The sequence below is a fragment of the Mustelus asterias genome, chromosome 8 (genome assembly GCF_964213995.1).
Source record: "Mustelus asterias chromosome 8, sMusAst1.hap1.1, whole genome shotgun sequence".
Taxonomy (NCBI): domain Eukaryota; kingdom Metazoa; phylum Chordata; class Chondrichthyes; order Carcharhiniformes; family Triakidae; genus Mustelus; species Mustelus asterias.
The window spans coordinates 38,663,717-38,678,770 of NC_135808.1; the positions used below are offsets into that span (position 1 = coordinate 38,663,717).

The 15,054-nt window shown below is 44.5% G+C and overlaps 1 protein-coding gene across 2 annotated transcripts; it reads right to left on the minus strand.

The window, feature by feature from the left end:
* Window positions 1-2,380: 2,380 nt before the first annotated feature.
* LOC144497074 (uncharacterized) lies at window positions 2,381-7,926 on the minus strand. 2 transcript variants are annotated; one of them, XM_078217816.1, is made up of 4 exons: window positions 7,792-7,926; window positions 5,605-7,035; window positions 4,319-4,475; window positions 2,381-4,234 (listed from the first exon to the last, which is right to left on the minus strand). In XM_078217816.1, the coding sequence occupies exons 2-4, from the start codon at window positions 6,565-6,567 to the stop codon at window positions 3,903-3,905; spliced, it is 1,452 nt and encodes a 483-aa protein (XP_078073942.1). In that variant the 5' UTR covers window positions 6,568-7,035; window positions 7,792-7,926; the 3' UTR covers window positions 2,381-3,902. The 2 variants fall into 2 exon arrangements, with proteins under 2 accessions (XP_078073942.1, XP_078073943.1); XM_078217817.1 differs by having other exon boundaries at window positions 5,605-7,032; window positions 7,792-7,885.
* Window positions 7,927-15,054: the final 7,128 nt, after the last annotated feature.

Genomic DNA, 15,054 nt, shown 5'->3' on the forward strand with positions numbered 1-15,054 from the left:
AAAGCACTTCACAGCGAATGAAAGATTTTTGAAATGTAGTTAATGTTGTAATGTGTGACTTGAACCCTCAAACCTCTGACTCAGAGACGAGAGTGCTCACTAAACCGTGGCTGACAATAACTTTGAATTTTTCTGTTGTGTTAGATTCAGTTCAAGTCCCAAGGCTCTGTACAGAAATGCTTTCCCCCTGTAAACTGGCAGCCAGAAAGTTTGATTTAATTTCAAGCGGTAACTAGTTGGAGCTGCAAATGTCAATGTTGTCTTTGTGTTTGAGTTGCTAAGGTGTTGTTGTTTTTTATTTCTGCCCGTGTCTCTCTGGGGCAGCTTAGAGAGAAGCTGGTGGGATGTTGAAGAACTGTTTCCGGTATCAGGTACACTTTGGGGTGGATCAAAATATTCCCCAGAAAGAGAGGGAATGGTCACGATCATCCTAGTGTACTGCATACTGAACAATATCACTCTCAAATGGGACAGCGCAGGAGAGGAACTGGGAGAGGTGAATGGATGAGGACAAGGTGAATGTTAAGTGGCTGAAATTGAAGAGAAGGGAAACTGAACCTCCGCAGGAGGTGAGCCCTGGAAAAGGCAGGGCTGTAAGTATCTTGTCCTCTCTTGCTCTCTGATGTGCCCCTCTCTCTTGTGCATGTACTGATCCCATCACTACACGTCACCACTGACTTGGATGCTATGTATCTTCCTCCTTTGATCTGCTGTCAAATACATACAAGGTTACACATCCCACACTGAGGATGTAAAAATATTATTCCCACACCAGAAATTTCTGCCAAATGGTTACCAGGGAAGGATGAATTTTTTTTGAAGAGATGGCATCTTGTAATCTACACAGGAATGAACATTCGGTAAGTGATGGATCAAGATTCCTATGAATTCCATCACCTAATATCCCACACTAATGTTCAGGCAGTCTGACTATCCTGTGGGGAATCAGGTGTGGAAATGCCCCTTATGGTGTGTGAGAAGATCCAGCTGAGAGACCTGTTTACTCGGTGCTTTGTGCTGAGCTGTTTGATTGGAGCAAACCCACCCCAGGAGAAACGGCCTGGAAGTTGGGATTTTTGTTCCAGGATGGGGGAGTACCCTGGGAGTTGGGTTGGGTGACTCTGGAATGAGTCAGGATAATGCTGGGTGGAAGGCTTATCTTGGAGACCCGGCACTGTATCAAAATTTAAAAAGAGAAATATAAAACAGCTGTCACCCTCACACCTTCTCCATATCCCATCCATGCCAAACAATGCCACTTGCCCCCACCCCTCATATCTTCTATGATCCTATATTCTATCCCTGACTATGGCCCTTCTTGCTCTCCCCATAATTTCCATGCTAATTTAGGCATCTATCCACCCCACGGCTCCTCATACGCTCCATGCCAACCTCTGCCCTCACCCACTCCACTTACCACTTAATAGCCACTATGCCAACTTAGTGCCAACTCAAACATCACATGCCCTTACACAATCAATGGCCACTCCCCCATTGTCCACTATGGGTAGACCTCAGGACCCGTGAGGAGGTTAAATAAAACCAAACACCACCCTCGTGGGTTCGATCTCAAACAACGACGAGGAGTACAGGAAAGAGGTAGAGAATCTGGTGAAATGGTGCAACAACAATAATCTCTCTTCAATGTCAGTAAAATTGAGATAGTCATCAACTTCAGAAAACATAGTGGAGGATATGCCTCTGTGATGAAGTGGAAATAGTCGAGAGCTTCAAGCTTCTCCATGCCCAGATCACCAACAACCTGTTCTGGTCTCTCCACACTGACGCTATACTTAAGAAAGCCAATCAATGCCTCTACTTTCTGAGGAGTCTAAGGAAATTCGACATGTCCATTACGACTCTCAGCAATTTTTACAGATGCACCATAGAAAGCATCCTTTCTGGATGTATCACAGTTTGGTATGGCTCCTGATCTGCCCAAGACCGCAAGAAACTACAAAGGGTTGTGAGGGCAGCCCAGTCCATCACGCAAACCAGCCTCTATCCAATGACTCCATTTACACTTCCTGCTGCCTCGGAAAAACAGGCAGCATAATCAAGGACCCCACGCACCCCAGACACACACTCTTCCACCTTCCTCTGTTGGGAAAAAGACACAAAAGTCTAAGATCACATATTAACCGACTCAAGAACAGCTTCTTCCCTGCTGCCATCAGACTTTTGCATGGATCTACTATATATTAAGTTGATCTTTCTCTACACCCTATCTGTAACTGCAACACTATATTCTGCACCCTCTCCTTTCCCCCATGTATTCTATGAATGGTATGTTTTGTCTGTATATCATGCAAGAAACAATAGTTTTCACCGTATCGCAATACATGAGGCAATAATAAATCAAATCAGAGTTCTAAGTGTCCGTTGCTGACTTCATTGTTTTAAAACAATATTCATTCATTAAAACTCAATTACTACATTTACTTTTCTTCAATTACATTATGCCACAAAATAACAAACATTTCACTCAATTTCATTCCCTGTAAAAACAAGCACTGAAATTCATAGTCCCACTTCAAAGTATCCATCACCATATGGAGCTGTCAATCAAGCTGTGAAATGGCAGGCATTCCAGTGTGATAATGGTTGTGAAATCTGTCATCAACATTAAACCAGTTAATCCCTGAGGCTTATGTCAACAGACACAGATCTTTACACTTAGAATCATAGAATCCCTACAGTGTAGCAAGAGGCCATTTGGCCCGAGTCTGCACTGACTCTCTGACAGCAGCCCACCCTATCCCTGTAACCCCACATATTTACCCCACTAATTCCCCTAACGTACACATCTTGGGACTATGGGAGGAAAGCGGAGCACCCGGAGGAAACTAAGGCAAACACTGGAAGAACACACAAACTTCACAAAGACAGTCACCCAAGATTGGAATCGAACCCTGCTGTAAGGCAGCAGTGCTAACCACTGTGCCACCGTGCCATCCCACATGACAATTGTTTTTTGACAGTTGCAGTGAGCTCTCAGTTCTAATGGGGTTATGAATTTTCTACGCACATTCACGTCTACTTTTACGACATCTCAAAGGACATGTTGCTTTTCCCAAAGGGCAGTTTACACCCCCCTCTCCCTACAGGTGTCCGGTGACCATATCCAAAGGGTTACCGTTCCTCTTCACAAGGACACCCTATTGAGCCAAAATAATCCATGATTTTAAATCAGCTCCTAACAGGTTTAACATGCACACATTGGGTTTCGGACACCTCTCGTCCCAAACCACATGAGGAAAGGCAGCTGCTGATTTCTACAGACTGCAACCTCTGGCAAATATGCAAACCCCAACCCAGCTCATTTCTGATCCCAGGAAAATGGAACGTGCTGTGTTCTGTTATCCGAATGACAGAGAGCCTACATTGTCCCAATGACAGAGAGTCTCGCTTTTGTGGCAAAAATCCAACCAAAAAGACAGAAAAATATCCCTCATGATAAAAAAGGAGGGAAATAATGAGGTCGAGGAGCAGATGTTGGAGGGAGGGAGGGACCCTAATTTCTTCTGTGTCTCCCTCATCCCCATGATGTGATCTCTTCTGTGTCAGAGGCATGTCCAGCAGCAGATGTCGCTGCACTGGGCTGCTGCTGGCCAGAAGGTGCAGGCGCTATAATCCGAGACAGAATCTGCCTCATTTCATTCAAAGTTTCATTGTTTCTTTGCAGAAGCTGCCAAGAACCTCATTGTTTCTTTGTAGATGGTGCTGAATAATCTCATTTGTATCTTTGTGGATTCTAGCTAATGTATCTTAAAATATTGTTGAAGCAAGTTAGAAGTGGCCTGAAAACTCTCTGTTCTTTGAACTTGTTCCTGATGCTCCAGAAGTTTCAGTTCATCTTCATTTTCTTCATCAGCAGCATGGGTCTAATGTTGTCCGTGTGCTCATGGAGACAGTGGAGCTTCTGCTCCCAAAGCTGCAGGTTCCTCACCTCCAGAAGGTTCTGAGTGCCCTCCCTCCACGACAGCAGCTAAAGCATCACAGGCCTCTTCCTTCACCATAACCACAATATTTAAGTTTAACTCATCAATACTATTCTCAAAATCAGACATCTCACCCTCCTGATACTCCTCTCCCTCCTCCACTGCAGCTGCCACGGCACATTGCTGTGAGGTATTCACCTCCATCCCTTCCTCATTGGCCCTTTCAGGAATCTCGGATGCTGCTACCAACTCTCCTCCATCACCATCTGATGTGTCCATGGACCCCTGTGTATCTGTCAGAGGAAGAAAATCACAATTATCTTTTGTCACGTAAATTAACTCTCCTTAATGTTTAAATACGCAGCTGCTGACATCACCTTCACTCATCCCCATTTCTGATCCGCCATTGGTTATCGTGGAGTTGGAGAGGCCAAACAGCTTCCTCGTGAACTCCTCCTGTTCTGTCAACTCCTTGATGTATGGAACCCGCCCTCCAGTCAAAGAGCACTCCTGGGTGTTATGGGCCAACTTTACCTGAAGGAATAAATGAAAATGAAAGAGAAATCATGGTCCAAACTTTGCTGCATCAACAAGCAGCGGGCGTCTGAGGGGGTTGTCCAACCCGACTGTCTGTCTCTCTACCGCGGCTACATTCACGGCCAGGTGTCCCTGGAGAGGGAGCATGCGGGCACTGTTGATGCCTTCCCTGCCCACTGGGTATCGCATGGGCTGAGGTGTATTATCCCCCTTTAATCACATTTTAGTTTGATGTTTTAAATTTCCTTTCTATTTTGTCTTTTGTTTCGAGCGGTTCCCTTCTTTTTGGGGGCTGCCCCTTTTAATTTGTCCCTCAGTTAATTTGATTTAGTTTAATTGTTTAATCAAAAAGATTGACTTTGCTGTGCTGTGGTGACATATTTTCCAAGTGTTGGAGACAGCTTTCAGCCTGCACCCAAAGGGACTTCTGATTCGAGATTAATCTTATGACAAAGTCAGAGCCATCTCCAAGACAACTGCACTTTACAACAGCTCATAAAATGAGTAAAGAAACATAATGTGTTTATGTATTATGTATTTTATGTATTTTAAACTCAAAGTAGGATTTAAAGTTTCAGAAATTAACATATATATATATATTTAATATTCAAATATTGCCCTCTTCTCCATCACAGGGAAATGTGTGCATAAGCAGGAGTTTCTATGCATATGTCTTCTTTTGGTGATATTAGGAGATCTGGTCAAAGATTAAATTGACTTTCTTGAAACAATTGGACTGATGGTGGGAGAGGTTGGAGACAGACACTGCTGAGACAGACAGTTCTTTGGAAGGGCAGCTCCCCTGTGTGAGCACTGGAGAATAAATAAAGCAGACAACTCTCAGTGTAAGCAAAGAAGATGAGCCACAGTGCAAATGTGCTGGTGTCTGGAGACAGAGAATAATTTGCTGCACACCTCGCATATGAATGATTTCTCACTGGTGAGCGCGGAGAGCTGACTAGTCTGAATTTTTTGTCGCATTGCATATGTGTGTGGTTTGTCTCCTGTGTGAATGTGTTGCTGTGTGCAGAGGGAAGGTGACTCGGAATGATTTGTCACATACCATATGTATAAATATGTTGGTGTACGCAGAAACCCATAAGTTTGAGAATAATTTATTACACACCTCGCACGTGAAGGGTTTTTCGCCGGTTCGAATCCTCTGGCATGATAGAAAATTGGGGTGTTGATTGAAAGCCATCTTACTGACATCATACTTGAAGGGTTTCTCTTTCTCCTCTGTGTAAAAGCATTGGTCTTTACAGAGATTCGATGAATCCAGGAACGATTTGTCATACACCTCACGTGTGAATTGTCTCTCCCCTGTCCGAAGACATTGGTGTTCACATAGGATTGATGAATCAGAGAATGAGTTGTCACACACCTCACACGTGAAGAGTTTCTCCCTTGTGCAAATCCTCTGGTGTGACAGGAGATCAGAGTGCTGGTTGAAAGTCATCTTACAAACATCATACCTGTAAGGTTTCTCTTGCACCCCCGCATGAAGACGTTGGTGCTTGCGGAGGTTCGATGACACGGAGAATGATCTGTAACAAACTTGGCACGTGAATGGTTTCTCTCCTGTGTGAACACGCTGGTGAACACGGAAGGTCGAGGAATCAGAGAATGATTTTTCACACATCTCACATGTGAATGGTTTCTCCCCCGTGTGAGTGCGACGGTGTGTGCGGAGACTCGATGAATCCGAGAACGATTTCTTACACACCTCGCACGTGAAAGGTTTCTCCCCCGTGTGAACTCGTTTGTGTTTACGGAGGCTCCATGAATCAGTAAATGATTTCTTACACACCTCACACGTGAAGGGTTTCTCCCCTGTGTGAATGCGTTGGTGTTTACGGAGGCTCGATGATACAGAGAATGATTTATCACACACTTTGCATGTGAAGGCTTTCAACCCTGTGTGAACGTGTTGGTGTCTGCGGAGGTTCGATGACACCGAGAATGATTTGTCACACAACTTGCACGTGAATGGTTTCTCCCCCGTGTGAATCACCTGGTGCCTCAAGAGCCTCGTAGACGTCACAAAACCTTTATCACAAATCTCACACTTGAATCGCTTCCCTGCCATGTGGCTGTCCTTGTGGCAACAGTTGTTGTAACAGATGCAGTTTGCTTCTTAGGTGATCTTATGAGCCTGTGGAGCCCTCCTCACATAATTCACACTTGTCTCAACTGTAGAAATGGGTCACTGGTTCACGAGGCTCGATTAATGAAGCTCTTATCACACTTGGAGCACACTCACACTTCTTCCCGACCTCACCCTTACAGATCACCCAAAGTCAAACTATTGGAAAGGATGGTTCTGATGGAAGGTTCCACACCACTGACCAGTTTCACATCTGATGATATGTCAAAGTTTCCCTGACCCAACTGATTTTCAGATGACGATTTCACTGCTCAACCTTCTCGGTGTTGAGCAATGCTGTGAAAGGACTGGATGTCTTCCAAGTTGTGCAGTTGCTCATTGGGTGATGGTCAGGGTCTACGGCGGTGTCTATCCTGTCTGTATTCTCTTGTGTAGTACGGTGCAATACTTCTGTAAAACAGGAAAAAGAAATATGAGTTCCTCCAACTCCCCCTCCATTGCTGAAGGGACTGACTTCTCTGTTAGAGACTGTTCCAATGAGTGCCTGTCTGCTATTCCCCTGTATGGGGATCAGATTCAAGTCTGTGATTCCCCTGTGTGGAGAATCAGATACAAGTCTTTCCTATTTCCTCACATGACTGTCACACTGTTTCGAGCAGGGACACTAGATAGTGACCAGGAGCAGACAACGTAGCTACTTTCTTTCCTCCACCCAGACCGCCATCTTCCCAGGCACTGTGAGGGCAATAGAAAAGATAGTCTGGCAGAGTGTAAAACGGGCTATCAATTCACCATGATCTCATGTTGTGCAGACAAAGACTAATGTTACACTTAGAGTATGTGCTTAATATAAAAAAAACACTCAGGAGAAATGTTAATTCAATGGAGACTTTGAAATTTCTTCCTTTGTTTTTCTACATTTTCTGAAGAAAACCCACTGGGCAGGAAGTGCTGGAAGCCAAGGAAAATATTGCTTCAGTGTAGCTGATTGAAGGGTTCTGGTTTATCCTGGGAAATTAGATACACTGCAGTCACTCAGACTGCACATCCCAAATTCAGCTATCAGACACAGCACTGGGCAAAACTATCAAATCCAAGCCCAGGCTTTTGGGAAAGGCCGAGGCCTTCAGGTAAAATCTTTAAAGAAGACATTAAAAGACATTTCAATCAATGTATCTCTGCCCCTCCCAGATAATTACACCTCACCTTCTCATATTCAGCAATGACCCAATTCCAGCCCCGCCCACGTGACAGCCACACAGGCTCGCGCTTCTTCACATTTCAACTCCCGAACGCTGGGCGCCAACCGCAGCTGCGCGCGACAGAACTACAGCTCCCATCAGGCATTGCGGGCTGGCTCTCCTCTGATTACATTCTGCTGTTCCTCCTCACTGACCAGGCCCACATGCACTATGGGTAATGTGGTTCCAACCGACTCACGGTCATTTTCCTCATTGGTCGGAGCTCACGTCGGTCCCGCTCTGGCCCCACCCTCTATTCGTGGTGATCATATGGTCTGTTGCACCTGCTCCACTTAGTGATTCAGTTCGGGTTGGTGATACATTTGATTTCCTCTTTCTATATTTCTTCACAAGTATTTTTCTTTTCACATACTATCACTCCTTGACAATTATTGGCATCACCATCACAGAATCTCCTACTATCAACATCCTGGGGGTTACCAATGCCAGAAACTGAACTAGCCATATATATATATATATACTGTGGCTAGTGGAGCAGGGCAAAAACTATGAATCTTGCAGTAACTCACCTCCTGACTCTCCAAAGCCTGTTCACCATCTACAAGGTACAAGTCAGGACTGTGATGGAATAGTCTCTTCTTGCTTGGATGAGTGCAGCTCCAACAACACTCAAAAAGCTCAAAACTATCCAAGACAAAGCAGCCCACTTGATTGCTCGCTGCTCTTTCCACAAACCTTCAATCCCTCTACCAGTTACACACAGTGGCAGCCATTTGTACCATCTAAAAGATGCACCAAGTTTCCTTCAACAGTACTTTCCAAACATGATTTTTAAAATTAATTTATGGAATGTGGGTGTCGCTGATCATACAAGCATTTATTGCCCATCCCCAGTTGCCCTTGTAAAAGTGATGAACTGCCTTCTTGAACTGCAACAGCCAGAGGTGAAGGTACACCCGCAGTGTTGTTATGGAGGGAGTTCCAGGATTTTGACCCAGCAACAGTGAAGGAATGACATTATAGCTGCAAGTCAGGATGATTGGCTTGGATGGGCACTTCCAGATGGTGGTATTCCCAGGTATTTGCTGGGAGTGGTCATGTTTGGAAGGTACTGTTGAAGGAAATTGTTTAAAAGGGCAGAAGAGGTAGGAGCTGAAAGACACTGCAGCAAAGATGTGTAGGGCACAAGACAGAGGAATGTTAATGGTAGTGTGAAGGACTAGGGGGGGGTTCTGATAGTGACATTAAGTAAATAGCAGAATGTAGTAATAGGAGATGGGTTGGGCATCCATGCTGTGAGACAGGACTAGTAGCATTTGTGATGCGAGCTAGGCCTGGATGGGGATGGGCATGTTTGTGTGCATGTGAGAGAAAGAGGATTGTGTGTATCCGTGAGATAGAGTACACATTTTTGTTTGTCGGAGAGCAATTGTGGTCAATCTGTGAGCGTGCTTGTGTGGGAGAAACAGTTGCATGTTTGTGAGTGTGTGGCGTGTATATGTGTATGTGTGTGTAAGATAGAATTGACTGTGAGAGAGAGATGGAAAAGGAGGAGTGTGTGTGTGCGCGAGAGAGAGATTCTGTGTATGGGTGTGAGTGAAAGAGAGGAGAGAGTATGGGTGACAAAGTGTGTGAATATGTCTGTGAGATAGAGTAGTGTGTGTGAGGGTAGTGTGTGAATGTGCAAATGTGAGATCGAGAGGCAAGTACATGTGTGAGTGAGAGGAGAAACAGGAACATGTGCACCTGTGTGTGTGAGAGACTGAGAAAGAGGAGCGTGCACATTTGTGAGTGTCTGAGAGTGGAGTCAGTGTGAGCATGTGAAAGAGAGAAACAAGTTTCATGTGTGTGTACACGCGTGTGATAAAGATGTGTGTGCATGTATTTGTGAGTCAAAGAAATAGGGATGAGAGAATTTCTGTGTATATGAGTGAGTGAGTAAGTGAGAGACAGAGTTGTGTGTGTATATGAAATAGAGTGGAGTGTGCATGTTTGTGTGTGTAGGAAATAGAGCTTGGGTCAGTGTGTGAGCAACAAAAGAGTGTGTAAGACAGAGAATGGAGAGAATATATTTGTGCCTCAGAGTGGAGTCAGTGTAGGCGTATGTATGTATAAAGTGTGTGATAAAGAGGTGAGTGCATGTGTGTAGACAAAGAGCAGTTGAATGAGAGAGGGAGAATTGTTCTGAGTATGGGTGTGTGTGTGTGAAAGAGAGAAAAAGAGTGTTGGTGTGAGAAAGAAAGAGGTGTGTGTATGAGACAGAGAAAGAGGTGTGTGAGAGAAATATGTTTCCACGTGTATCTAGTTGTATGTGAGTGTATGTATGAGAGAGAGTGAGGAGACTGTTCGTGTGTGTTTACATGTGAGAAAATTGGAGGTATTTGTGAAGTTGAATTAGCTTGTAACCACGGAACCAGAGGAGGAGATTGCAGGTCTTTCACTTCTTTTCTCAATGGGCTAGAAGACATAGATAATAAAAGTACAGAAACATGCAGTAACCATCCACCAGAGGAACTTCTAGATCTTGGCTGCCTGTTTGCTGACGGAGTTCATGAGAAGGAAGTTGTTGCAGAAACAAGTGATCCGTTGAAAGAGGAGCTCCTGGATCTTTGACTCCACTGTCAATGCAGATGAAATCTCTCATCTTGAGGAGTTTGCTCTATTTTCTAAAGAAGTTACTGAAGAGCTTAATTTGTCTACTTGTCCCACTGAACCCATCAATGAGATTCTTTGTAAATCGCCAGCTGACCAGTCTCTCTCTTCTTGGACCTCGTGAAAAGCTTTGCTAAAATCCATATAAACTAACTACATCAACTGAACTTCCCTCATCCACACACTTGATCACAATTTCAAAAACTTTTATCAAATTTGTTAGGCTCCCTCTTAGAAAGCCATGCTGACCATCCCTAATTAAGCCATGCTTTTCCAAGTGAAGATCAATTCTCTCCTTCAGAATTTTCTCCAATACTTTTCCTACCACTGACATGAGACTCAACAGTCTGCAATTTCCTGATTCATCCCTCCCACCCTTCTTGAAAAGTGGAACCACATTAGCAGTCCTCCAGTCCTCTAGCACTTCCTCGTGGCCAGAAAGGAATTAAAAATTTGTATCAGAACTCCTGCAATTTGTAATCTTACCGTCCACAGCAGCTTGGGATGCAATTCAACTGGGTCTGCAGAGCCTCGAACACCTCCTCATTTCCTCTGCCAAATGTGCAAGTTCTATACCTACATTCTCCTTTTCTTGAGTGAAGACTGATGAAAAGTATTCATTTAGCACCCTTCCAATGCCCTGCGGCTCCTTTGGTCTCTAATGCACCCTATTCTTTCCCGAGTTAACCTCTTCCCCTTGATTTATTCATAGAATCCCTACTGTGCAGAAGGAGGTCATTCGGCCCATCGAGTCTGCACCAACCACAATCCCACCCAGACACTATTTCTGCAACTGCACATATTTACCCTGCTAATCCCCCTGACACTAGGGTCAATTTAGCATGGCCAATCAATCTAACCTGCACATCTTTGGACTATCCTAGGATTCTCCCTAATCTTGTTTGCAAGACTTTTTCATGCCCCCTTTTTTGCTCTTCTAATTGTTTTAAGTTCCCACTTGCACTTCCTATATTCCTCTTGGGCCACAACCGAATTGCTCCTTTTGGACTTGCTAAAAGCCTTTCTCTTCTTCCTTATCCAATCCTGAATTGTCCTAGACATCCAGAGTTTCCTGAACTTTTTGCTCCTACATTTCCCCCTATAGAGAACATGTTGGACCTGGACACTTCTTGAATGCCCTCCACTGCTCCGCTGTAGACTTTCCTACAAGCAGCTGTTCCCAGTCAACTTTGGTCAGGTCCTGCCTTATTTTGATAAAATCTGCCTCCCCCCAATCTAAATCCGTCTTTTGCAGCCATCTGTCTCCTTGTTCATAACAAACTTGAACCGTACCATGTTGTGGTCGCTGTCGCTAAAATATTCCCCATTGCCACGTTAAACACTTGTCCAACTGTCACAGAATCATAGTAACACTACAGTGCAGAAGGAAGCCATTCAGCCCATTGAGTCTGCACTGACAACAATCCCACCCAGGCCCTAGCCCACATATTTACCCCGCTAATCCCTCTAACCTACACAGCCCGGGACACTAAAGGAGCAATTTAGCATGGCCAATCAACATAACCCGCACATCTTTGGAGTGTGGGAGGAAACCAGAGCACCCGGAGGAAACCCATGCAGACACGGGAAGAATGTGCAAACTCCACACAGTGACCCAAGCAGAGAATCGAACCCAGGTCTCTGAAGCTGAGGGGCAGCTGTGCCACCGTGCCGCTTTGTTCCTCAGAACCAGATGCCCCACTGCACCATCCCTTGTTAGGCCTTCTACATATTGATACAAAAGCTTCCCCGAATACATTTCAAGAAATCCGCCCGCTCTGAATCCTTTACACTATGACTATCCCAATTTGTGTTGGGGAAGTTGAAATAAGACCATAAGACATAGGAGCAGAATTAGGCCACTCAGCCCATCGAGTCTGCTCTGCCATTCAATAATGGCTGATTTTTTTTCTCATCCCCATTCTCCTGCCTTTTCCCCCTAACCCCTGATCCCCTTATTAATCAAGAACCTATCTATCTCTGTTTTAAAGACACTCAATGACCTGGCCTCCACAGCCTTCTGCAGCAAAGACTTCCACAGATTCACCACTCTCTGGCTGAAGAAATTCCTCCTCAAGTGAGGTTACAACATCTATTGAGTATAAAAAAGAAGTTACAGGAACTCCTTTCTGTCCATCCTCCTATCAGCGCAAAGGTGTTTTTCAACAAAGTTCAGGGACAGATGAGTATGGAGTGTGGTTAGTGCTGGGACTGATTCAGTGACAAATTTGTCAGTTGATATCAACATCTTGGGGGTTACCAGTCAGTTGATATCTCGGGAAGTTGTGGTGTTGCTCCGAGGCAGTGACAGATTCCCTGCCAGTAGAAATCCAGGAAGATTTGATGTTTCTCTGAGGCAGTGATAGATTCCCTGCCAGTAGAAATCCAGGAAGATTTGATGTTTCTCTGAGGCAGTGACAGATTCCCTGTCGGTTGCTTTCCCAGGAAGCTGCGATGTTTCTCTGAGGCAGTGACAAATTCCCTGCTGGTAGAAATTCCAGGAAGGTGTGGTGTTTCTCGGAAGTAGTGACAGATTCTCTGTCAGGGTGAAGAGTTGAAGTTGTTCTCCATCTCTCCTGCACTGATCATACAATTGAAAATGTGGAGTTGGTAGAGTCCCATTGACATTTTCCCTATATTCTGCTTCTACTGGTTAGCTGCTAAGTTTCTATCATTTGTTTATAATCAATAAACTTTGATGCTATTTACTGATGTGGTTTCTGAGTCATTGTCTGATGGTATATCTCTGCTGAACTCAAACAGCTTGAAAAGGGGAATCTAAAAGGGAATTTGGGTTCCAGTATTAGGCTGTGCACAGCTAAATTAAAACAATCGAAAATATCAAAATACTCCATCTAAAACTCACTGTATGAACATTCATAAAAATGTTCAAATTAGGAGCAGGAGTAGGCCACTCACTACCCCAAGTAAAAAAAAACTAACCTCTGTCTTGAATGAATTTCCTCCGGGTGCTCCGGTTTCCTCCCATAGTCCAAAGATGTGCGGGTTAGGTTGATTGGCCATGCTAAAATTGCCCCTTAGTGTCCTGGGATGCGTAGATTAGAGGGATTAGCAGGTAAAATATGTAGGGATATGGGGGTAGGGCCAGGGTGGGATTGTGGTCGGTGCAGACTCGATGGGCCGACTGGCTTCTTTCTGTACTGTAGGGTTTCTATGATTTCTATGAGTGACGTCTTATGTATAAACAGTGATACCTAGTTCTAGATTCTCCCACAAGGAAACATCCTCTTCACATACACCCTGTCAATACCCCTCAGGATCTGTTATGTTCCAATGATTTGTCACACACTGCACGTGAATGGTTTCTCCCCAGTGTGAATGCGTCGGTCGGTCATGAACATCGGTGGGTAAGTGAAGGCTTGGGTCACACACCTCATATTTAAATAGTTTCTCTTCCATGAAGCTGTCCTTGTGTTAACAATCATCTCTACAGTGCAACCTTGTGTCTTAGGGGATCTTATGAGCCTGTGAAGCCCTCATCATACACTTCACACTTGAACAGCCTCTCACCTGTAGGAACGAGTCAGTGGTTCCTAAGGTTCGATGAATGATTGAAGCTCTCATCACACTTGGAGGCCACTCACTTCTTCCCAGCCTCACCCTGACTGATCACCCACAGCCAAACCTTCGGTAAGGATGGTTCTGATGGAAAGTTCCACACCACTGACCAGTTTCAGATCTGATGGTATGTCAAAGCTCCCCTGACCCCGATTTCCAGATGATAATTTCACTGCCCAATCTTCTCTGTGTTGAACAATGCTGTGAAGGGACTGGATGCCTTTCCACAGTTGTATAGTTGTTCCTTGGATGATGGTCTGGATCTATCTGAGGTATCTATCCTCTGGTGTAGTACAGTGCAATCCCTTCTGTACAACAGGAAAAGGAAATGTGATTTCCTCCAATTCCCACTTCTTTGATGAAGGAGCTGACTGCTCAGTGTTTTTTTCATTTATTTTTTTCTTTTCACAGGATGTGGGTGTCACTGCTAGGCCAATATTTGCTGCTCGTACCTAGTTACCCTCAAGAAGGTAGTGGTGAACTGCCTTCTTGATTCACTGTAGTCCATGTGGTGTAGGTAAACCCAGGGACATAGACAGAAAACATGGACCCTAGTTTTTCAGCTGTTCCAAGGTCCCTTATATCCACCACCCCCAGCCCCTTTAACTCTCCCCTTCATATCCTTCAGGCACCCAGAATTGTGAACCATAGATCAAACGGTTTCAAGTAGCTTGAGAAAAATCTCTTGTACCTTGTACTCTGTACATCTATTTATAAAAACCATTGAAAGCTCAGGCTTTATTCTGATACACTTTATAAACACGGCTTGTCAGACAATTCCCCACAACTTGGACATTCGTATGCTGCAATCAGCTCTTTAAACCTGGCCTTATGCAATGCCCAGACCACAGCATCCAAAAGACTTGAACCTCACAAGCACCTCAAACAACAATCCCATGAACAAGTTCAACATTTGAACTAATAGTGACACATTCCTGGTTGCACTTCCAAGTTAAAGCATTACAAAACCTTCCAGCAAAGTAGAATGAACAATTCACCTGTAATAACGAGCTATTTCTAACCATATGAAAGGTTT

Coding starts and splice junctions, on each gene's coding strand:
- LOC144497074 (XM_078217816.1), bottom strand. CDS start 6,567: ATGGCAGGGAAGCGATTCAAGTGTGAGATTTGTGATAAAGGTTTTGTG. Junction 4,476..5,604: donor AAAAACCCTTCACGTGCGAG/GTGTGTAATAAA, acceptor TTATTCCTTCAG/GTAAAGTTGGCCCATAACAC. Junction 4,235..4,318: donor AGAAATGGGGATGAGTGAAG/GTGATGTCAGCA, acceptor TTCCTCTGACAG/ATACACAGGGGTCCATGGAC.